At 36.8% G+C, this 25,882-nt stretch overlaps 2 protein-coding genes across 2 annotated transcripts; one reads left to right on the forward strand and one right to left on the reverse strand.

Moving 5' to 3' along the window:
* The first annotated feature begins 346 nt into the window (after nucleotides 1–346).
* LOC140148508 (sodium/glucose cotransporter 4-like) lies at nucleotides 347–15,218 on the forward strand. Its single transcript, XM_072170495.1, has 13 exons — nucleotides 347–418; nucleotides 1,030–1,134; nucleotides 3,274–3,438; nucleotides 3,993–4,098; nucleotides 4,323–4,403; nucleotides 6,950–7,158; nucleotides 8,896–9,031; nucleotides 9,277–9,384; nucleotides 9,852–10,047; nucleotides 11,424–11,592; nucleotides 12,245–12,466; nucleotides 13,413–13,572; nucleotides 14,384–15,218. The coding sequence occupies exons 1-13, from the start codon at nucleotides 404–406 to the stop codon at nucleotides 14,626–14,628; spliced, it is 1,917 nt and encodes a 638-aa protein (XP_072026596.1). The 5' UTR covers nucleotides 347–403; the 3' UTR covers nucleotides 14,629–15,218.
* On the reverse strand, nucleotides 15,194–22,448 carry LOC140148509 (lysosomal acid glucosylceramidase-like). The gene is made up of 10 exons (XM_072170496.1): nucleotides 22,081–22,448; nucleotides 20,749–20,940; nucleotides 20,121–20,273; nucleotides 19,673–19,806; nucleotides 19,215–19,387; nucleotides 18,430–18,676; nucleotides 17,499–17,714; nucleotides 17,044–17,207; nucleotides 16,722–16,838; nucleotides 15,194–16,167 (listed from the first exon to the last, which is right to left on the reverse strand). The coding sequence occupies exons 1-10, from the start codon at nucleotides 22,178–22,180 to the stop codon at nucleotides 15,927–15,929; spliced, it is 1,737 nt and encodes a 578-aa protein (XP_072026597.1). The 5' UTR covers nucleotides 22,181–22,448; the 3' UTR covers nucleotides 15,194–15,926.
* Between the last annotated feature and the right edge of the window lie 3,434 nt (nucleotides 22,449–25,882).

Genomic DNA, 25,882 nt, shown 5'->3' on the forward strand with positions numbered 1-25,882 from the left:
GGTATTATTTTCCCTATTTTGGTCAAGAACGAAATGATTCACTTACCCCAAACTTCAGCGATGTACTTTGCAAGCATTCTGCTCAGGAAATGCATTGTGTAATTTTGTCGATTTTGGTCGTCACAATTACTACATGTAGTACTATTACTCTAACGGAACGGTTCAATTTGATCGTCTTATACAACCAATGTTTGCTAGCACTACATGAGCACTACATTAACGTCTATGCTGAATATAAACATGTTCAGGTTTTAAACACTTATTTAAACTCGTCAATATATTAACTTTGTAACATTTTTTGAACACTGCATGCTTATTTTTTTTTTATTTTGCGTATCTTTTACAGTCTCTCTTCAGGTCTAATCGTAGTAATGCACAAGGTTACTTTTTAGCGGGTGGAAAGATGCTATGGTTTCCTGTAAGTATGTAAAAGGCAGTTCGGAGGAGCGCATTTCCTAGCGTTGTTTGTACTCAAATAAACACACAAGAGGTATAATAGGCCGTAGATCCCGGGGGATGGGGTGGGGGTGGGTTGGAGTAGGGGGGGGGTGGTGGTATGAATACCCCAATATTTTGATTAGGGAGGGTGGTCCATACATATATACAATCATCCCCGATGTTGACGCCTGTATGTGGTTTTCTGAACGAATAAACGTCACATTTGGTCATTTTAGCCTAAAAGTGCCAATTTATGCGCTCTTCGCGCGAATTTGTTCCATTTTTGTAACATATTTCACTATTTTAGCTTCAAAATGTTTTGTACCATAACTTATTTTGTCGCCAAAAGGTGCTGAATTCATTATACCTCAAGATTGTTTTCAAACCTTATTCCCCCATGTCAAAAAATATGCGCCATGCACCGATAAAAGGAATGGTATGAGTTCTATGAGATCCAAAGATGTGATATAACGTGTGCCTTTTTTTACGCCCCATGTGCATGATTTTTCTTGGGGAGATCGAGAAAACGCCCCAAAGACAATGATATTAGATCCATAAATCCAGAATAAAAAACATTTTGTTGCTTCTTAGGTTGGAGCTTCTTTATTTTCCAGCAATATAGGAAGCGAACATTTTCTAGGTTTGGCTGGCTCCGGTGCCAAATCTGGAATAGCCGTGGCTGCATTTGAACTGAATGTGAGTATTATTGGAAACAAGCATTTAATACTGACAATCAGCAAATTATACTATACGATTGAACTATACCTCATAAATATTATAATTACACTTTCATTAGCTCGTAATCGGCGGGCCTTATAACATATCGGATTAATATCTATATTCTATTTTGAGAATTGCCTTGTGACATTTCGCCAGAAGCATCACAAAATATTCATTCAAGTCCTATACAGGGTGTACCATAAAAAATTACCGGGCGAATGAATTTGGGTGTAAGTTGAGAAATAGACATCAGAATCCAAAATTCTAAACATCAGCGTGTAGCCCATCTTACTCTGCATCCTATACGTCAATTTTACTGAAATTGGTTGACTGATTGCGAAGAAATGAGCGATTACATAACGCATGCGTCAATTCACTTCATTTCAAATTTGAAAGAAAGATCATTCAACACAATGCGCACTATAGTGCTTAACTGTCAATGAGCTTCATGTTTTGTTCTGTGAAATCCTTTTCGTTCTTTTTAAACAATTTGTTTTTTGCAAAACATTTAATTAGGTTTTGTTCAAATTTGAAAACCTTCACGATATTGAAAATGAAAGCTTGCATTGCTCGGTACTTGGAAATATCTTCTTTCGTTAATGTTGATATAAATGTTGCATAAAGAATTATTGCATAAAAGAATTCCAGTTGGCTTAAAAAATTCTCACATACATTAAAGTTTTTGGAATAGTTCGTAGAAATTGTAATGCAAAGTTTAAATCTTTTAAAACTTCAACATTAATGTTGCATGGTATCAAAAATCACACGTAAACTGTAAGCACTTGATCATTGTCATTCTTGGCAAAAATGTTCTTTGGAAAGTTAAAATATAACATATCTGCACAACCTAAAGAATTAAAGTTGGAAAGCTTCCAATTACAGAAATCAAAATTTTCACCGTCGGATTATAAAATAGATAATGTGGACTAAATTTAATGAGGTACACAAACTTCAGGAAGCGGTGAGCGAGTATGAAAAAAACCCGCCTGCGATCAAACTTGGAATGAACTGCATTGATGCGCGCATTATGTAATCGTTAATTTCTTCGCAACCAGTAAACCGAATCAAACTAAATTTTCGTACGTGATGCACAATTAAATAGGCTATGCGCTACATTTTAAATTTTTTAATTTTGATGTCTACTTCTCGACTTACATTCAATTTTATTCACTCGGTAATTTGTTCTGGGACATTGTCTAGTTTCTTTAACACACACAATATAGACCAGATAGGTCAACTACATAACTCTTAACGTGGGTCTACTTTTCGGCGTACAGCCTAACAATGCCCGCCGATTACGAGCTGATCATAAACTCATTGGTCAATTGCGCCAATATCTGGGCTGTTTGCCTATGGCAGACCACATACAAATCCTTCATGTTTCTTATTGCATTGACAAGTACTTGGAATGCTAGTAATTATTTGTGTGTGACACAACTAACCGGGTGTTAAATATCAGTATTTATCGGTAAATACCACCAATGACATTAGGAAATACTCACGGACTTTCATGTTGAAAGTTGAATTGAAAAATGTGTGCTAATTAGGGCTACATTTAATTCATACTTGTAACAAAGGGCTCAATGGAAATCACATCCACCGAATTTCACGACAATCCAACAATCTAAACTGGCCTCAAAAAGAAACTTATAAAATTTCACAAGGTCATATGTGGTCCCGGAAGCTGTTCCGTGTCAGTGCATTTTACTGTTGTGTCAGTTGGACAACTGCTAGGTTACTGACATGTATTTAGGGTAGAGTATTGAAGTAATCGTGTGTGTAATTTTTGTTCATTTTTATGGTGGTTTTAATATGACCTTGATGGTTTTGACGCTTAATGACAATACAATAATCAATGCTCAGTTGACACGACTTACACCCATCATGCCCATAACAATCTAACTCCAAACTTTTAATTAAATGGCTAAATGACTCTCATTGTATGGGGTATACCACACGCAGTCAGGCATTGTTCACCAGTTATTACCATCAATTTGGCTTAAAATTCGATGAAATATTACCTATTATTTAAGGCACTTCTTACCTAATGTACACCCACCCAATCGTCACAAATCATAAAGAAATGTAATTAAATCTAAAAATGTGTCTCAACAGGCATTATTTCTGTGTCAAATAATGGCCTGGGTATTTCTACCTGTGTATCTTGCTGGAGCAATCTACACACTGCCTGAATATCTTCACAAGAGATTTGGCGGACAACGTCTGCGAATGTACACGGCAGGTCTGTCCCTTTTGATTTACATCTTCTCGAAAATATCAGTAAGTATTTGCTACATCCCCTCCGCCTTTATCAAAAGTTTAGCCGTCAGCACGGTTTTGTGAAAGACTTCACGTATTCATAAAAGCAAACAAATAGTTCGACGATATGTCGAGATTTCATTCGGTTTATTCAGTTCATTTACGAAGCATCAAAAAGAATACGTTTTACAAGACATTATACCATGAGATTATAGACCGAATTAAAAAGACTAGTTTGCGTATGACGTCCTGTCAATCAGACCAAAAATGCCGTACTGCGCAGGTCATCAACCAATCATGCCGCGCCTTTTCCCTGACGTCAGACGCAAACTAGTCTTTTTGAATTCGGTCTTCAATTATAATAAGGTCTGTTTACATAATTTATATGAAGATTATGAATAGATCAAAACAAAGAACATATTTACCAAAATCATTCATAGAATATGCGCAACATGAGCAAACAGATGTTGTCGATTTTGTGTCTACCAAGAGAATTTGGGCGGAAAAAGATTACATTTTTTTAAAACCAATTGTTACCTTAAATTAACATTTCCCCGCCCCTATTCCTATTACAGGTCGATTTGTTTTCAGGAGCCATTTACCTAGAGATGGTATTGGGATGGAACATCTACCTTTCTATTACCCTAATACTGGCGGTTGTTGCTGTCTATACTATTGCAGGTAACTTTGGTTTGAAAGTGACCGAATAGTTCATTTTGGCGCCAATGCTATAAATTATTATAACTTTATTTGAAATTTATTACCTTTGCGTTAAAAAGATGAAACATATTCAAGCATGAAAAAGCTCTGTTTTAAGTTTGGAAGTTCTGGTGCTTACGTGGTTTTATGCTATGATAATAAAAGAATGTCATGAATAATGCTATTCGTTTGTGATTGTGTTACAGGTGGACTTGCAGCTGTAATTTATACTGACACTTTACAGACAATAATAATGCTGCTGGGTGCATGCATACTTGCAATTATTGGTAAGCTTCTCAAACTTAGAGCCGCCGGTGTTGCCGGACCGTTGCTGTCATGGTTTAGGTCTTACCTTTCCTGTAGAACGCAGCTGGTTGCCATCCGTGGCGTTGATTCCCATCCTGTCCCTGTCCTTTCTGGTGTTCCCCAGGGTTCTGTCCTGGGGCCTCTTCTTTTCTCATTTATGTCAACGATCTGTGTCTTACCACATTTTCCTTAAATAGCTCCCTGGTCCTCTATGCAGATGATACCACTCTCTTCAAGCCCATCAATGATACGTCTGACTTGGTTGACTTCCAGTCTGATATTAATTCTATTCATAACTAGTTCACTCTTAATCATCTCACTGCAAATGCATCCAAAACCAAGCTTATGATCATCTCTACCAAGAAAGATCCATTCCCAGATGTGACCCTCACTCTCAACAATCAGATAATTGAGCGGGTATCATCTGCTAAATTTCTTGGCATCCACCTCACTGATAATCTCTCCTGGAACATCCATGTTGACCTCATTTGTAAAAAGGCCCGCAAAATCTTGGGCTTCATCCACAGGTCCTTCCACTCGGCTCCTATCAATACTCGCCGCACTTTATACATTGCTTTAGTTCGTCCCATCCTCGAATACGGCTGTACAACCTGGCATCCTCTCAACAAAACACTGACAAATCGGGTTGAGTCCACGCAGAGGTTTGCCTGCCGTGTTATACTTCAGCAATGGAAGTTATCGCATGATGAGCTTCTCCAGGAGACTGATTTACCAACCCTCTCTAAGCGCCGTGACGTAGCTACCCTTTGTCATCTATATAAAATCTTCCACAGTCTGTGCTCGTCTCCAAACACCTTCAGACCCCATCTTCGCCATACCCTGCGTCACTTAAATTCCTGTGCTGTTGATCCCCCTTTTTGCCGCCTGACTCTTTCTAAGAGATCATTTTATCCATATGCTCCCTCGCTTTGGAATTACCTCCCGGAAGCCATCGTCAAGTCCACATCCCTTCAGGCCTTCAAATTGGCTGTCCAATCCCACCTCTTTTAGCCAGTGTCTTTGTGTATTTTCCCAGCTATTTCCTTTTGCTTCTTTTGTCTGTTTGGCATGTTTTGGTACCTTTTTGTGTTTTTATTTATTCTCTATGTTTGTTTTTGATGTTATTCATGTATAGGCATCCCTTCAATTTATTGCTTGTCAATATTGGGTTTAGCCTGGCGTTTCGCCGAATGTTATAAATAAATAAAAATAAATAAGCTGCTTAGATTGATGATAAGCTTACTTTGTTGTACATTTTTCAGATCTTTTCTTCCAAAAGAAGCTAAAAGACAAGCTCCCATGTAACCGGCGACTAACCTCTAATTATGAGGGCAAGCTATAGAAAACCAAGCTGGCGTAGCCAGCATTCTTGGTCGGGGGGGGCAAAATTAAATCTAAGGGGCACAGCTGAAAAATATTGCATGTGCATCATGCAATTTTTATTTCTGTACATGTCTTCGAGCTTCCAAAAAAGGCTTTATTGGGACGATGTGCGCACGTAGCGCGAATTTTTTTTGAATTTGACACTATTTTGCCCATGATTGGGATAAAAAAATAGCTCATGAGGAGTGACACATGTCAAGAACTTATGTAGGCACCTAGGCACTATAAAAGACAACCACATGGTCCAATCAGTGCTTCACATCAGCTTAGGGACAATAAGAGGGAAGGGGTACAGTAAAGCATCAGACACGAGAAATGAGATGGTTATGCACTCTGCTCTTGAAGGATGGTGCGTCGTTCCAAACGTGGACTGCAGTGTGAATGAAGGTCCTGCCAGTAGATATGGTTTGGTGTTACCAAACAGAAGATAATTATAGTCTCTTTCGTGATATTGTCATTGCCTTACATTTCGAAGGCTCGAAGGTCACTTTTCATCAGAGATATGGGTGGTACATATGGATTAGGAAAACTCCCTCAAAAAAAAGCTCAAACAGAAGGCTGAGTGGTCTTGCAAGTTATGCGCTGCACTCCTTCAGGACCCTTGCTGCGATTTCATCAGGACCAGTATAGTATCCTGCTGCAAATAAACCAGCACCGTTTGGATATTTCATGGGGCGAGGTGTCACTCACTGATAGTTGTTCTAACAAACGGAGCTGTACAAATAAATTGACACTGTTTTTGTCTAATACATCTCTGGGGCTCTCTGAGTGCAATTGCACAATTAATCAATGCAATTTGTTTCAAAGTGCTTCTCATTACGTAGTAAACTGCAAAAAGTAGCGAATGCTAGAGATCGTTAATTACTTTCCATAATGTTAATTGAGCCATGTAAAAATCGGGAATATTGTAAAAGATAATTTTGAATTTGTTTTGTAAAAGTAAGAATTAGAAGGCCTTCCATATATTGTAACATATCCGAACTATTGATACTGAAACCGTTGGTACCGAACAGCTGAGATTTTAAAGTCTTGAATGATACCCACCGATCATGTGTCATTCAATGAAATGACTATCGAAAGAGGGTCTTTAACTAATCTCGGTGTTTATCCGGTGCAATTTTGAAACATTTTGTCCTTATCCTAGGTTTCTACGAGGTCGGAGGACTGTCAGGATTGGAAGAAAAGTACAACGAAGCACTTTCTTTCGAGGCTCAAGAATGTAACACAACATGTGGTTATCCCAATGAAAATGCGTTTGTATTGCTAAGGTCACCCAGTGACAATGAAATGCCATGGCCTGGCTTTTTCTTCGGTATGTGCACTGCGTCGCTTTGGTATGTAGCCACAGATCAGGTAAGATACTTTGGCTGGACCAACTCGGTAAAACTGAGCAATCTATTGGCAAAATATATCGCATACTGCAGTTACTATTCATTTTCCTTTACACAATACACAGTGCTCTCACCGTTGAGGTGTGACCTCTACAAACAGTGTATGTTAGAGGTATAGGGCATTTCCTAGTTAACGTCACTGTGTGAAAAATAACTGGCCAATATTTATTGTACTCTCTGAAAAGTTTTGTAACATGTCCTAAATTTTTAGCTAATTTATATACAGGGTGAGTAAAAAAAAAGTGCAATAGAGCAAAGAATCGATATTTATGTAAGAACCAAGTTAAACTTTCCCATTATTGAAAGTTTCTACAAATGCCACACTCAATAGTCACCTTCTGTGAAAAAATGAAGTGACTCGCTACTACCGTTTAATTTTTATGAGTCTTTTTGCTGCGATACCCAATTTCATTATTTGTCCACGAGGTACCATGTATTTTGAATGAGAGCACACAATGCACGATAAAGGTACCAGCTCTGAAACTGACTTTAACTTAAATAAGGTTGATTTTTTTTTCTGTTCAAACAAACTTTTCAACATTACTTTAAGTCCTTCATACCTCACTAGACTCCAGCTCCATTTTTTAAAATCCCAATATGTCCAACTTACTGGATATTTTGTAATTCACTCTACTCCAATTTGCGCGCATTTCATTTCGACATTTGAAAAACCCGCCTACAAATTTTTGTTTTTGATAGAGAATAAACGTCTTTAAAGTAAGGGGAAATGAAAATAACAACAAATAATGTATCTTCTCCTTAAACAAGACCAAGGGCAATAACTTTGGGTGCTCCATTTTATTTCAATTCCAATGAGGTTAAGAAAATGGCAGTTGTTCCAAATCTACCTTACACAGAGTGGGCTGACATTTAAATTTTAGAATGCTCTTGGACAAACATTAAAATTGGGTATCGCTATAAAATGTGTATAAAAACAAAACGGTGCATGCTAATTCCTTGATTTTTTCACACAAGATCACTAATGGATATGTTATTTATAAAATGTTTTAAAACTTAAAAGGTTCAGCTCGCTTCTTAAATAAAAATGGATTCTTTTCTCTATGGCACTTTTTTGACTCACCCTCTATTTGGAAATATTCGCACTTTGGTGTTTTAGTAAGTAGGGCACGGCATGGCCTGCAAAATTCCCTGTGTAAATCGAATGCAACTTTTAGTGACTATCACTTACTTGTAGACCGCTCTCTTCCGAAGGGTATTTAAGCTAAACCACTTGACGGGTATTTTTTGTACTTGCTGTCAATCAAGAATAATGTATACATTACATGTAGGCTAAAAACTGAGTATGTGGTTCATTTGCAAATGTTCGTACCTCCCTGATATGTAAATGACAGATAACAGCAAAAACAGCTCCCATATCTGTCCATAACTTTGGTCAATGCAGTGGGTGATTATTGATTGGCAAGTGCCATATTTGGGCATAAGTGCAGTCCAGCATTCAATGTGGAGGATAGACTAGACTTTATCGATTGATTTTGCTGGAATAGTTTCCTGTTAACCAGGTTTAAGCACTGCAAAGGACGAATCATGTTTGCTGTGCAGTATAACTGCACTATGGACAAAAATGAACCCTCAAGATGCGATCCTGATATTTTGAGACATGGTACGTCTATATATAAGAGTAAACTTTTTGTGTTATATTTATTATCATGAACGATATCATTCTTCAACAACTATATAGATCATGGTACAAAGGGTTCTTGCAGCGAAGAACCTATCACACGCCAAAGGAGCTGCTATCTTCCATGGGTTATTAAAGATCACACCAATGTTTTTCATCGTCTTTCCGGGAATGATTGCTCGTGTATTATATCCAGGTAAGCTGCCGCATAAAGTATCCTCCAACCATTAACGGATGGCGATGGGAGTTCGCCATTCTTGTCTCGCGTAGGAACATGCCGGAGCAAGTATATAAAATGCGCATTTGAGCCCGGACATCGGGAAAATCACATCGGTGGAAGTGTAAATTCTTGCTTTGTTGACTTGACAATATTTCACCCTAGATTTTTCAATAAACGATCGTGGTTGTGTGAATGATTCCATTTGAAAATCTTGTTTTCAGAGGCAGTGGGCTGTGTTGATCCAGAGATTTGTAAGGAAGTCTGTGGAGTGGAGGCTGGCTGTTCTAACTTGGCTTATCCATTGCTGGTAATGAATCTACTTCCAACTGGTAAGCTTCAGCTCGATTGTGGACAGAGATGTTGAGGGTTTGCAAAGCTACCACAATCCTTTAAGCCGCCATTGGTAAATCATTGATTTATGAAGGGAAAACTGAGAGGGTTGTCATAGTTGTGGATCGAGAAATTGTGTGACAACGCTTTTCAATCCGGAAGCGTGACCTTGATGTAACATTATCCAAGCAGCACTATTCATCATGTTCATGTCCCCTCGAAAAAGGGATCAACGATGCCCTCTATAGAGTGAGTTCGGTCTGACCTATACTACGTCATATTACTATGCAGGGGGAATCTTTGGTAAAAAAAAATCAAAATCTTCCTATACTGGAAGTATACTAATATGCACTGATTAAAAGAAACTTGCACGTAAACATGGTAAATTGATAATTCCCGTAGTTGTATGGCTTTATGACTTGTCTCTCATTATGGACTCCAAAATTTATTAAACATTTTGAACCAGGTTTGCGAGGTTTGATGCTAGCTGTGATGATATCTGCAATCATGAGTTCTTTGACATCAATTTTCAATAGTAGCAGTACTATCTTCACCATGGATATCTGGCGAAAACTACGCAAGATCCCAGATGATAAACGGATGAACAAGTTGGATAAAAAACAACGTGTCCGATACCAATTTGAGATCATGGTAGTTGGAAGGTAAGTCTTGTAGTTTTAACTACCTTATCTTAAAAGACTTGTCCAAGAAATAAGGAACCGGGTTCTTTGAGAACCTGTAACACACAAATTGATCAACCCACGTGCAAGGCGCTTAAACTAAACTGAGCTCAAAAAGAAACTTATAATTTTTCTCAAGGTCATATCATGAAATCCTGTCCATTAAATTGAACCAAAATTACACACAGATTTACTTCAATACTCTACTCTTAAAACATTTCAGTAACCAAGCAGTTATCCAACTGACACAACAGCAAAATGCACTGACATGGGACAGCTTCCTGGACCACATTCACAGCCCAGCCCTGTTTCATGAAAAAAGTGTATGAAAAGCAGAAAGCAGCACCGTTTTATCATCTGTGCAAGGATCTTGTGTGCATTCTCACAGATTTTTTGTCCTGGGTGCCAAATGTTGGGCTGTGAAAGTGAAGGAAGTCCAGGAAGCTGTCCCATGACAGTGCATTTTGCTGTTGTGTCAGTTGGACAACTGCTTGGTTACTGACATGTTTTTTGAGTAGAGTATTAAGGTAATCCTGTGTGTAATTTTGGTTCATTTTGATTGACAGTATTTTAAGATATGACCTTGTGAAAAATTATAAGTTTCTTTTTGAGCTCAGTTTATATAATAAACAAAATTTATTTAGTTTTCATTTTCAAACAATTAACTCAATAATTGTGATGTTATTTTCATTTAAAGGCCCATTCAGTGATTTGCTCATCCGATCGATCGTAAAAATCATCAAAATTCAGATTTCGGCACCTTTGTCATTGTTATAGATGTGCTAACATTGTCTGCTATAGTGGTTCAGCCAAAAGCTTTGTATTTAAGACAAAATATGGCATTTACATGATTCTGTAACTTATATACTGAGAGTAAGCTATATAAATTAGCAACATGTATTTGAATGGGGCTTCAACTTCATCAATACTGCTGTTATCATTGTTTTTTGCCAAATATTTAATTTCAAAAATATCAAATGACAATTTGAATGACTTATCCTTCACCTTTAGAAAAAATTAAAAATTTTTAATTCTTTTACCACTTTCGCTGGGAGCACTTAATGGGACTTTAAGAGGTCACATTTTCCAACTGGTGAAATAAAACACTTGTCTTAAAATATAATGTTTCCATGTACATCAAGGACATAATGAGACAGATTATTAGGGTGGGGTCGGATTGGAGGAAGGAGATGTTTTGCTTGTTTTATGTGCTGTATTTTAATGTCTGGTATGATGTATGACGCAGATCGGCTCTCATTGGCCTGTACCTTCCGTGCCCAGACATCCTATTACTAGAAGCTGAAGCTATAGGACAGACGCTTTTAAATTGACCTTATTGTTTGCTCTTTATAATATAGACTCTTTATACTGATACTGATCGCTGTCAGTGTTTTATGGATACCTGTCGTCCAGAACTCTCCAGGTGGACAATTGTTTCATTACATGGCCTCCATTAACGCTTACATCGCTACACCAATTGCTGCTATCTTCACTCTGGCTGTGCTTTGGGAACGAATTAATGAACCGGTATGGTAAATCATAGGGTCATTCCAGTTGTAGTTCATACACCTCCTATGGAATACATAAGCATAAGCGGGGGACATGGGCATGGAGCAGTGCGGGACCTTTTAACATCTCCTTTATCAGCCTTTATTTCATTTTCGCTTTGGCGCCTGAACTCTCGGGGCCCCTGTACTTCGTCCACCCTGTCTATTTGCTTGATACGCCCCTGCGGGGGTGTAGATTTCAAATGGAGTCACTCATCGTTCAGGCAACTCCATTTGAAATACATATTCCCTACGTGGAAGGTCTGGAATAGACCATCATACCATCTGAAATTAAGTAATTACTGATTTGTTTTCCCCGCAATTCTCAGTCTTTTCTCGCAACCCCTCCCTTCCACAAACATCACTAGTATAAGTTGCACAAGTTATTAATTCATATTACTACAAATTCATTCCCTGGAGTTATAACCCGCTATACTTACTACAGACGTTAATAGTTTGATTAAAATGAAGATATTAGTTAAAAACTATTTAATACGTAAATAGTTTCTATTCAAGTTTTAAATAATTGAATAGAAATAGCCGCCTACTAAAAACCGGTCGGTATAATATAGAATAAAACTGACTTAAAATGTGAAGCCTTTATCATTTCATTTAACGTCAATTTTCTTTAGGGTGCCTTCTGGGCGGCTATGATAGGTCTCTTTGCGGGTGGCTTTCGATTGATACTAAACCTTATATACCAGACTCCTCCTTGTGGTGAAGATGACGATAGACCTTCTTGGGTTAAAAAATTACAGTTTCAATACATGTATTACGCTCTCTTCAACTTCAGCCTCACAACAGTGTGTGCAATTGTAATCAGTTTGGCTACAGCACCCATTCCTCCAGAATGCGTAAGTTTGAATTTATAGATTGTGAAGCAATAGCTGACAATACATACACATTTTGTAAATACTTTGCATATATTTTGAGATACCTGATGCCTGTGCACGAACGATTGCAAACTTTGATTTGCCATTATCTGTGATTTGCCCCATGATGATGTTTAGCGCCACGAAGCAGAAGCAGCATGTGCTGTGCTAGAAATACTCAGTGGTTCCTAGAACAAAGCTGAAAGAGGATAAAGCATGCAAGGAAAAAACGGAGAAGCCTTGGAAGTTCGAATATCATCCAACTTGAGATGAAGAGTTGGAAGTGTCGTGCAGCCGTTGTTTTCACTATACATGTGGCATCTGAGATACTTGCTGAGATCGTTATATTGCATTGTGTTGAATATAGGACATGTAGGAAGGGCATGATATCGTCTCTGTGATTTGCAGAGCTCACATGGTTTAGTACGGTGGTCAATGTCATTACATCTTTTTACACGGTCATTTTGTTCGGACACCCCCTGATAAATTGTGTTACTAATTTTGCATTTTTCTCAAAAAATAACTACACACTGGTAGCAAAAGTTATGTATATTATCATGGGGCAAAGGAATCCAATTACTTCATTGAAATTTCAGTGATTTAAGACAAGTCGTTCATTATATATGTTAAGAAATGAGGTACATTCTAGCGGTACCTCTTTTCTCATCATAAATAACGTACCGCTAATGAGTCACTGAAATGCCAGTGTAGTAACTGGATTCCTTGCCCCTATAATATACATAACCTTTGTTACCAGTGTGTTATTATATTTTGAGAAAAATCCAAAGGTAGTCACAAATTTATCAAGGGGTGTGTAGTACCACCTTAAGTCATGTAAGGCATATTCTCAAACGAATTTGTGCGCGCGGTAGTTGGCATGAACACCGTCTTTCCCCTTATTGGTCTTCTTTTATGTTCCTATTAATAGTTGTATCGTCTCACGTTTTGGACAAGATTCAACAGAACAGAACGCAAAGACATTGCTAGCTTCAGGAAAAACGAGGATGACGCAGGCTCTAATGTAGCCTATGAAATGTCAACATACGATAACAATGACAAATCGTCAGCACATGCCCAGGAAGGATCAGGTAATTATTAAGTTGTTAAATATATAACTTGTTACATATTGAAGAGTACAAAATTATACAGATTAGAAGACGAGTTTTTCCTCTTTACGATTCTATTAGCAAATGTTGGCGATGGTGGCGCTAGTAACGTCAATAATCGAATGAAGCATAACACGCGGGTGACGATGAAATTGACAAAATTGAAAAATCCCTCAGTCATCTAATGGGAACCTGTTGGCAGTTCCCCCATTAAATAGCACTTTGTTTGAAGGCGGAAGAATAATCATACGATTTTGCCACTACGAGCGAGAAACAATAGAGCCTGTAGTATCTTGGGTATGTTGCGTTAAATATACATATGACAATTTTCTCGACGTTTTAGACACTGGCAGTATTGCAGCTATGTCGAACATGCTTGCTTGCTTACTTGCTTATGTCGACTTGTCTTATCGGACTCCGCTTGTCGAACATACTTGCGGCCAAATTGGTAGCCGTCATTTGTGTTAAGGGCAGAGCTTTAAAGTATGATTACACCAGGTGAATTTAAGTGTACAAGACTTCCTCACTTGCACTTTTAAAACTTCTTCAAATTTCCTTTAATATTTAAAGAGTGGTAAAGATTCGGCATTCTGATAATTCTGTGCCACGAAATATCATTCAAATGTCAAAATATCATTTCAAACATCGTCTGAAGGCAAAAAAGCCTTTCTCACTTATTCCCTGTTTTTCTGAACGACATTATGATTTTCATATTTCTGGGCGTATTTCCTCCCGCAGATTAATGACAGGTGCTTTACTCCAATTTGTAATTGTTTTTCTTTATTCCTTTCAGTTATTGATGGCAGCAGAGGAAACCCAGCAGCATACAAGCGATTCATTCGCTGGTTTTGTGGTTTCAATGTACCTACTAATAATAACAACGTATCTGAAGACGAAGTAAAAGAGCGGGAAGAAGTTCAGATGAATAAGATACACGAAACTAAGAGAAATAAAATCATCTTAGGCATAGGCGCCATTATCGTTGTAATAATTGATATCTTTATGTATATCTATTGGTCTGTACGTTATAAGGATTAGGTATTTCACTGCTAGGCCTATGCCACACCAGAAATTTAAACAGGCAGTCAAACATTATGTTATTAGCTGAATTCTTTCTGGGGAAATTTATTGAACATTATTGATCCTGTCTTGTGTAACTATGTATTTCAAGGTATTTCAGGCTGAAATTTTCAGCGTGTTTACTTATACATGTACACGCACTGGCCAAAAGTATTACAACATCGCTGCAAAAAAGACAAAAATCGGCAAACTGTAAGCTGAACAATAATCATCCAATATTTATATCCTATTGATTACATATTCCGTACTAGATGACAATGTTCTTTGCATAATTAATATCATGCTAATCAATAGGATCACTGTTGTATGATAGCATGTTTTCATTTACAAGGGGTAGACACTGGTATAATGTCATTAAAACATTAGAAAAAGAGTAACAAATAGCAACACAAAATTTATCATGAAATGTTGGCAATAAGTTTTTATAATTTAGCAAAATTTAATTTAGAATATTTTAAATAGCGCCCTCAATTTCCACACAAATATACAGTTTATAGAATAAAAATACCACAAAGTCCAGGTCTAGAATTCAACATTATATAATGTTTTGTTAGAAAATTTAATAAATGATCACATCAAACAACCATGGGATGGAAGGTGTCACCTGTGGTGGCATCATGCGCGTATGGAAGGCACGTTAAGCTGCCATTGAGTAGTGTAAACATAGTGTAGAATTATTGCGAAGGAAATTTCATTGCATTGTGGAACTGTTGCAATCCCTCCTCTCCTGTGGGTGAATGGTTAACGTAATATTACATTTTGTATTGAAATGGTATGTAAAGTTTAGACATTTATAGATAGCAATAAAGCAATAAAAAATAACGTAACATTTAATACTGGGCATATATTTTGTATTGAGATTGTAAAGTTTAGACATTTATAGTTAACAATCAAAATTTTTATTTGTACGCACATTTAAGCGATAGCTTCGGGAAAGCTGTATACATTTTCGTAGATCTTGTGACACACATGATGGGATTGGTAATGTACGATACATGTACTGTATTCCTTTCTATAAATCTCAACATATAAAAACCAAAAACGAAGAAACAAATTCCAAATTTCAACAAACACCATGATTGTCACCATGCACGCGTCTTTTGCCAATTCAGCCTGGTAAATAATGTCATTCATGAACATAATGCATGATAACTTGATGTTTGATTTGGCGTGTTTTATAGGAGTCAAAATGCTAAGAATTCATTCTTCACAATTTGAAGCAAATAAGCAACCATGATTAAACCACTATTCTATGATTAAACACCAGAAAATAGTGTCAATATGTTATTCATTCCCGATAAGAGTTTCTTGAATTTGGTAAAAATCCCCCATAACCAGTGTCCTTTATTATTTGTCTCCTCTTTTGGTGTTTGCTTCTTGGGCTTACTAGGTATCCAGTGGTAGGTTTGAATAGAACGAGCCGGTACTTGAGCGTTGACGAACCCTCTATTAGGATCATCTGGATCCTGGATGGAGATATTTATTGCTTTCTCCTCCCTGAAACAGAATAATAATAATATTGATTTTCAATTTAACTCCATATTTAGTTTCTTTCATATTTGTACGAGGTGTACATGGCAATGCCTTTAATATCCACCTTGGTCTGGGGCGGACATTTTAAAAATGAATTTAGGAGAGCAGCAACGACATCACTTGCATTACATTCCAGATGTTAAATCTACATCATATGCAAAATTTGAAGAAATTCGCACGAGTCCGTTTTATTTTAGGGCCATTTGTCTATAACTGGGCTTTACAATGTAGCCCTATGGAGAGAGTGCTCGTTGAGGGCGCTATAACCCCCATTTTAGGAACAAAAATGTGATTACAAAAAACGGACTCCTGAGTATGTAGCATGAACATGTACACATATAATCAAGTAGTTGCCCTACCTGCTCTTCTCCGAAAAAATAAAAAGTCCTATACCTCAATGATAATGAAACCTAGGTGAAGGCAATGTGTTACTTTATTAGAAATACTTTAACACTCAATTTGAATAAACATGCTTACGCTTGTGTAGTTTGATAAAGCAACATAATGAAATACATTACCTATTCAAAAATACCGCTACAAATGATGAATCTGGCCGTTGTGCAATAAAACTCTCAAGTTTGGTGGATTGTTCAGTTTTATAGTTGATTCTCTTAGATCCATTCTCCACAAATTTACTGAAAATAAGTTATTGATTGTTTGAAGGTAAAATGAAGAGGAAGTGGACATCAAAACTAATTAGCAACAATTTATTTCAATTAATTCGAAATAAATGTGAATTTTGAATTTCAATCAACTTATTCAAGGATGTTAATTTTTCCTTACATAACAAGAGCACGAAGAAATCAGTTAAGTCGTCTTTCTAGCAGTAAAGATTCTCACCTGAAATGTCCCAGGTGATAATACATAGGTTGCTTGTAGAAAACATCCTTTACAGCATCTACTATGATAGGACTATCCACATAGTTACCAACCCAGTTGGGGCCTCCTTTTAGATTCAAAGCTAAATTCCAATCAACCCAGCCCGTCACCCAGTGGTTTAAATCCTGTAAATACACAATTATATACTTTAATTAAAGCTGATCATGGAGTTTGAATTTATTCATTGCTTTTTTAAAACCTGAAGTAAGAGAGATTAGTATTTTAAAAACTGTTTCCCAATTTCTCGCGATTTCGATCTAATAGAAAAATTATGTTCCTCGCTGTTTAAACCTATTTCACACCCCACCACATAACATTGCTGTCACATATTCTGATCAACAACGGTTCCGAGAATATCAGAAAGTATATAGTTGACAGCAAATTACAATAATTGGAAAAAAACCCAACATACTTACTTGAAGAATATCGTGACTATATTCTTCTCCTCTTGCCCAGTTGCCCAATATTACCGGAGTGTCAAAGATACCATAGCCGGTACATGCTTCCGTAGCTAAAAGAAACTTGGTTGGATGATTACTGTGAGTTTGAGTAAGAACTGACATATCGTTGCCTTGATACCAATGTATCCCTATACCAGAGACATAGGCAGAGGCGTTGTCATCATTGAGTATCTGAAAGGTTTTAAAATATTATAAAATAAAATTCGGTCGTATGATTAATGCTCACTGACAGACTGAAATACCCATCTGTTTCCCCTATCGTTTAGGGCCAGATTCAGCAGATCTGGTTTGGGGCCGGATTCAGTAGACTCCAAACAGCAGATTGATGACTTTTCCAAGGCTTTTGCCAGAGTTCCTCACCAACGCATACTTCTGAAACTGCATTTCTACGGTATCCGTGGTTAAGTAAGTATTACATTGGATCAGAGACTTCCTCACTGACCGAGCCCAGCGTGTCGTAGTTGAGGGTCAATCTTCAAACACTTCAAGTGTTACCTCTGGTGTACCACAGGGCACAGTCCTGGGCCCTCTGCTGGGTTTGGTGTTTATTAATGACCTCCCTTCAATGGCTTCAACTACTACCAGAATGTTTGCAGATGATTGCAAGCGGACTTGTACAACTTACAGTAATGGGAACAGGACTGGCTGATGGATTTCAACCCAAGTAAATGCGAAATCATCACCGAGGGATATATCTCACCAAGAGAAGATGATTTTCTTGCACGTCCTAATGACACACGATGTCAACACCGTGGTTGAAGCCCGCAATATTCCGTTCTTCTTGTATTGTAGCCCGAACCGCTGCGCCATCGTGCCCTCTTTTTATTTTGTTATAGTTTAATATAATGTTGAAGCCCAAAAGACTTTTAAACAGTGCTTTACATACCGGATCCACCCATGATGGTAGTAACCATCGATCATCATCAAATATAATCACAGATACATTGTCGTAAGCTGCCGCATCTAGAGCAGGTCCTAAATCAATTTTAACAAAATCTCTCTCCATTGATGAGCTCAAATGCATAGCCTGCCAACCATATGTGGGTAACCACGGGTCATATCCAGCATTGGGTTCATTTTGTACGGTAAGACCCCAGATTTTTATTCCTTGCTTTGAGTATTCCTGAAGAAATCTGAAAAATAATAAGGAATTATTACCAGCTAAAAATATTACGATATTATCAAAGATGCATTAATGGACAATATACTCAGATGTCAAATTCGTCCATCATGTGGCCCTCAATAGAGACCTTCAAGGTCATGTGGAAGAACTATACATTATGTTGCACAAGGATTTTACTATAACACATTAAAAGAATATTAATGATAGACATACATTATTTTGATAATTCCTTGGCATGGCAAGAACCAAGTTTTAATAACATCTTAATGTTGTCAATAATCTTGCAAAATAGGTTTCTAATTTATTAATTATTGCATTAGCTCGCAATTCTATTCCTATGATACAGATTATAATTTATCTTTAAAAGATACTTCTAGTACCTTATTTACCAAATAAAACTTTTTTTTCTTCAAATTGCTCTTTTCAAAAAGCACAAGTCAAAACAAAAGATATTTCCGAATGTTAATTTATGAGAAACTATCAAGCTGCATAAAACACTTTCTCAATGTTAATCTTAGATTTATGTAATATACGTTGGATTTCTTTACCGTACAAGGTATTGAGCCCATGTCTTATAGTATTGTTCTCCAGGATTTCCTTTCAAGGCGCCTTTTCCTTTCATTTTCCCGCTGTCTTTCATCCATCCTGGAGCAGACCAAGGACTTCCAAAAAACTTAACGGGTTTCTTACTCATTTCCATCACTCTCCTTATTACAGGGATCTGTCGAAGCAAGCAATTCGCCGTAGAATGTAATAATGTAACAGATTAATATCCATATATCAATGTATGTATGTTTGAATTAAAATTTGTATTATATCGCGAATTTCAAAAAATCAAATTATTGATATCATCAGGACATCCTTCGTATTCAGAATGCAATTCGATATGTCTGATGTGCTCTCATGTCTCTGTGCAAACGTTGCAATCCGAGCCCTTAATGTAGACTTTCAAATGTGCTCACAATGTGACGCCCATCGCAGTATAAAGACAGTACATTATTCTTACCTTATACTTTGCATCTTCTGTAGCCAAAGAGAAATTTTGAAGCGCGAAATCATTTTCAAAGTCGTCATACGAATACGAACGTGTTGAAAAATCGCAGCTTGCAATCGGAATTCGGCCAATTGTGTATTCAATTCCTTTAATGTAAAAACAGGTCGAAATGAGCGAAAACACGTTGTTGCTTCAAACTTGCTTATACTTGCTTTGTGATTTTATAATTCTATAGTCTTGTATTGGTATGGTTGTCTGCTATTGTCAAGCACTGTCTGAGCCGATTCTTCTAGTCTCCTGTTCTTGGTTTAAAAGACTTGAAGATTGAATAATATTTTTCCGTTTAAACTATATATAATAAACTCATGCATTTAGTTTAATGGAAATGTATATATAGGCTTAGAAGACTTTAATAAATTCACTTAATCCGAAAGAAAAGTCAAGTCATGAACTTACTTACCGTCTGTAGAAAAGTATGATTTAAGAAGATTTTCCTGGGTTGGTTTGGAGACATTCAAGATGTTGATCGTTGCTGCATCTGTGAAAGCTCCTCCAAATCCAATAATGGATTGATATGTTGTCTTACTATTCAATACATATAAAATGCTGTCACCTGAAAGGAAATTTTAGAAACAAAATTATAAACACACTCTGCGAACTTCAAGATTATTAGGCAATTCATTGTAGTAAATTAATGAGACCATAAATCAGTATTGAAATTGAAATTTTAAGAATGGAATTGGTATATGTTTCCAATGGGCGGAATGACTTTTCTATTTCCTCCTTTGAAAAGCTTCTGGTCATTCATAAGATCTCAGACAAAGAAGGCAGTTGAAATACCCACACTTGTATCAGAAGAGAAAACATGTACAACATATGTGGCAAAGGCAGAAGCCCTCAATTAGTAATTTTCCTCTGTATTTACTGAGGCAGATTTGTCCACTTTACCAGACAAAGGAGTAGCATCATTTCCCAGCATTGAGGATCTATTCTAGACAATGATTTTTGTGGATTAGGGTTTGGGATATTGGGGTGGAGGTTATGGTAGAAGTAGTCTTATATGATGGGAAGAGTGTTGTGTACATTACCTGATTTATTTGCTGTTGAAGAGAATTGATACTGTCGTTTAGTTAACCTGTCCCCTGTCAGTGATGATGTGTAAACATGAAATACTGAGGTCAGATTCCGTGTGTCACTACTCTCAATTTGATCACAGTACGTCGAGTTACAAACGCAGACAAATGAACCACTAGAGAAAGTCTTTCTTATACATGGACGTACTAAAATTGAAGAAGCAGATAAAAGAAGAAATGACAAACGTTATACATTCAAATAATAAAGGCATATTCCATTAGTCTTACTTGTTGAGACTCAAACATTCGATCCCTTAAAACTGATCTGCTAAGCACTGAATATGGTGCGTCTAGATAGCCATGATTGTTCAATATACCGTGGCTTTTGTACATTTTGAATAATTCCATAAAACAAAATCCCATGAGACTGGCAACCCATCACATCTGACTGCATCCTATCAAATGAAGCAGTCAGATGTGATGGGTTGCTAGTCTCATGAAACCACCATTGTAGCGGTGAAACGTCACTAAAATGACATTTTCACTAGATATCCACGAAAAAAGCTTATTCACAAAATGTCAGTGATTCCGATTTTGCGTTTGCGAGTTATGCATGCTCATGTGTATTACACTGCTCCATAGGCTACTGTGTTGTAAATACAAATTTGGTGATATTTTTCTAAACGAATTAATCTGCAAGAATTTGTTTGTACATAAACAATATGTAGCCAGAGGTTTCCAGTGGTATAAAAACTTTTTTGTAAAAGGTGGGGGTGCGGGGATGTGTGTGTGAGGGGCGCTGTGGATCACGAAATACCCCTTTAAACATTCCTAATTAACTTGTTTAAATATTTTTTAATAAAGCATATGACTCAAAGTGAGGTGTGATTTGAAATTGTTGTAATTCAAGAACTTAGTGGTCAATTTGTCAAAATTATGTGATATACATGTTGTAGACGTTTTTTTCCTCCAGAACTATTAGGTTATGTTTAGTTCGGGCACTACAATACCCATAAAATGAAAGCTTCCGATGGTACCGTTCTTTTTCATACACACTATTTTACTCTCTTGCATTATTTAATACAACAATATATTTCATACTACCATGTTTATTCCATATACTACTAAAATAAAATCAACTTTATTTTACTTTCTTTGACCGCAACAATACAAGAATGACTACAAAATACCCACCACATCAAACAATGTCACATGCCATATTCCATGGGCTGTCCTATTCCTTTTTAAAGGAATTTTTATTTTTAAATATAGTGCCCAATATATAAATATAATTTTTTTTTCAGGTCAACGCGTAAAGAGATACACTTATTGTAATACAAGTTTTACCTTTGTTTTGCTTATGAACTGGCGTACACGTAACTGACAATACAATTAAAACCAGACTCAACAGACACGTGAAAAATAGCTTCCTGTGTTGTCCCTCCATTGTGTTAATTCCAATACAAACGGCGCCAAGTCATGAAGGTCTACTCAAACAATATATGTGATAAGCTTGGTGATTTTATAACGTCTCAAAACATTGGTCCTGGTGAGCTCTTTGGTAAAACTGAAGAAGATCTGGATGCTGTTTTATATATTTTACGTCAAGTGGAAAGAGTTCATCACTTTGACAATGGTGTTTAGTTGTTTTTCTACTTCTATGAACGATCAAGGCACGTTTCCGTGTTTACCTATACTTTGTGTGGTTGTCGGGAACTTAAGTACTAGTATATATATCATAATGAACTTCGCCCAGGAAACGATATCTATTGTTTCTATCTGCTACATGTACATAGTATTACAGCTGTTGTGTAAATACGTGTCATGTGATTATGATTCATATACCCGTGACAAATAAGACATTTTGTTCATTACAGAAGAGTAGGACGCACGAGCCTTTAACAGAAGCAAGTAAATAATTGGAGATGCCAAGTGTTCAACATAATTATAAAAGAACCTTCAGCATTAAAGATTTTTAAAAAAATATGATAAGCTCTGAGTTTTTGCTCACTAATGAAATCTGGCACTTGTCAAAGATTATGTGCCATATCTTTTCAAATTTTAAAAACTAAAGAGTAAGAACACGGCCGAGGTGAGATAATGAGACGTCGTCATGGTGAGATATTTATTTCGATATGGTGAAATAAATTTACAGGCAACCATTTCTTATTCTTAAAATCACCATTCACTTGTTTCATACATTCTCCGTGTAGCAGTTTCAGACAAGAGCTCAGACAATAAGAGACTACTACAGACCAATCGTAACCAGTCGAAGTCCCAGTGTTTTGTATTTGTATGCTGTGAATTCTCGCATATTCATGAGTGCCGATTGATCGATTGTACCGTGTCTAACAATCATGCCAGTGTTGCGTGCCTTCGCGTATACGCGAAAGAGCTTTGTGTATCTTGATGTTTCGCCTATCGCATTTCATGGAACAATCGGCCCTCAATATCAGATGATGCGGAGACTTTGACTGGTTGCGATTGGTCTGATATCTTTTTCGTCCATGAGGGGATTACTATAATGAATGTAGTTTTACAGAGCCCGTAAAGAAACAGACGGGTAAAATAAAGATTCACAAACTCTGTAAATTCATAGTTAACAGTTATTGGCTGGCAGCATATTTTCCAGGGAATTTGCGAGAATGGCCGCTGATTTTTGTCTTCGTTATTGTAACTTCAGTTTATGCTTATAGCAATCACCTGGCATTTGTAATGATATCTTTGGTTTGAGTAAAGTGTAGGGAACTAATATGGCTAGTTCTATGGTTTAAACCCGATACTGTTAAAAATATTGGGATGCCCACAAGCGACCTTTATGACCTTTATAATGCGACCTTTATGTCTTATAAGAAATGTTAACATCAAAAGTGGTAAAAAAAACCAAAACAAACAAACGAGAAACACAATGCTCAAGAATTAATCATATTATTTTTGAGATCAAGTTAATATATTTTTGGGAAATGTTTCACTGAATTGGTCGTTTTTAATATATAACTCCAATATTACGCGAGATGGTTTTTGCTGTGCAGTATATATGGCATTTCCACGTCAAACATTCATCAATAATTACACCATGCAAGAATTTTGTATTAGTAACCCTTTCCAGAACTGTCTCATTTAAAATATTTTGATGTCATATGTGGTGTACCCAAAAACCATGTATTTTGTTTTACTAGCATTTACCGATAATTTGTTTGACTTGAACCAATTACTAATTTCTTTCAATTCATTATTAACATGATTAATTAATTGATATTTACTTTCAACATCTTTATGTGAGTACTGTATAGTAGTATCATCTGCGGATAATATAAAGTCTAATATATCAAATGTCTTGATAATATCATTTACATAGAGAATGAACACTAAAGGACCCAATATAGAACCTTGAGGTACACTGCAGATAATATCGTTGCTTAAATAATTTGTGAACCACTCAAGACGATACCACGAAAGCCATAGTGTTCCAATTTATGAATTATTGGTTAAGGTCTAAAAATATTCCGATTGTGGTTTCATTTATTTCAAGCGGCAAGCGGCTGAACAATTCAATTTCCTTTGCAACTCTTTTTATAATAAAATTTCCAATGTTATCATGACCAGCACTTTTATTTTGATCAAATTTGTCAATAATTTTAATAATTTCCATTTCAACAATTGGCTTCATATACATACTGCTAGATATTGGATTTTTAGGTAATCAAAATAATCTTTACCTGATTTGTGAATTTGTGATGCTAGATTAGGACCTACATTTACAAAGAAACCGTTAAAAAGATTGGAAATATAACGGGGATTGGTAATAGTACTGCCGTTGTCACTTCTAATTTCTTTTGAGCTTGTTTTGTATTATCACGGCTAATGATATTATTGATTGTTTTCCATGTTTGTGTCATATTATTTTTATCCCGGTCAAACTTGGTAAAAATATTTCCTCTTAGATTTGTGTATCAAAGCATGAAAATTTGTGAAGGCGTTCACCACTTGGGTTTTGCTAATACTGTTTATATAAAGTATTTTTAATGTTTATACTCCTCAGTAACCATTTGGTTATCTATGGCGATTTCGGATCCCGTTTCCTTTTATTTGAACATTTCTTTAATGGAATACATTCATCATATATATATTTTATTAAATATACTGATAAACTTATTGTAGTCATCATCTGCATTTATGTTATGATATGATATGAATTTATTAACCTGCACAACATCGCGGCCAAACGGCCGAATTGCATTATACAAGAAACAATAAACAAATATTATGAAAGAAACCAATTACACATAATTATAAAGCAAAAAGAAAAGAAAAAGGCAACTTGGCATGGAGGACAGCAGAGAGATGCAAAAGGGCACAATGGGAAGCCACCAGCACGCAAGCTACTACTGCTTATTCAGCAGATCAATGTAGTAGGGAATGGGGCTTTCGGCAAATCTGCTTGTGCACGCACGCAATTTGGAGATATGGGCTGCATTTCTCAGCTGTCTTCCATGGACTTCACTTCTACTAGGAGGGAGCAACATGTTGGTACGCTCTGATTTAGCAACCGATTGCGCGAACTTAAGCGGGTGTTGTTCCCTCCTGGCAGAGAGAGAGAGAGAGAGAGAGAGTCTAGCTTACATACACTAACTGCATTATCATACGAAATATAATTAGCACCCAAAATGAGTCTGCATGCCCTTTTTGGACACGCTCAAGTGTACTTGATTGTTTAACAGTGAGCGATGAATGCCAAATGGCATCAGAGTATTCCAAAAGGGGGACGTATGTAACCAACGTAAACTGTGGTCAGCTCCGAAACGTTGAAACCAAAACGTTTCAGAGAACGGAGCATGAAGAGGCGTTTGTTAGCACACTTGCACATGTGATCCACCTGGGCATCCCATTTAAGATCTTGCTGTATGAAGATGCCCAGGACTTTGGCAGATGAAACAAAAGAAAGCAATGAATGGCCTATCTTCAGAATGGGATGAGAAGGTGGGTTTCTCATGAAACAGATTTGAATGGCTTGACATTTGTCAGGGTTGAGTTTCAGGTGGTTACTTACAGACCAGTCCAGGAAGTCATCAAGATCAGACTGAAGGTTGCCTTTCTCACTACACGCACGGTTCTCAACGAATGTGAGATCGTCGACATATTTCCAGTA

Source organism: Amphiura filiformis, chromosome 3, assembly GCF_039555335.1.
Source record: "Amphiura filiformis chromosome 3, Afil_fr2py, whole genome shotgun sequence".
NCBI lineage: Eukaryota > Metazoa > Echinodermata > Ophiuroidea > Amphilepidida > Amphiuridae > Amphiura > Amphiura filiformis.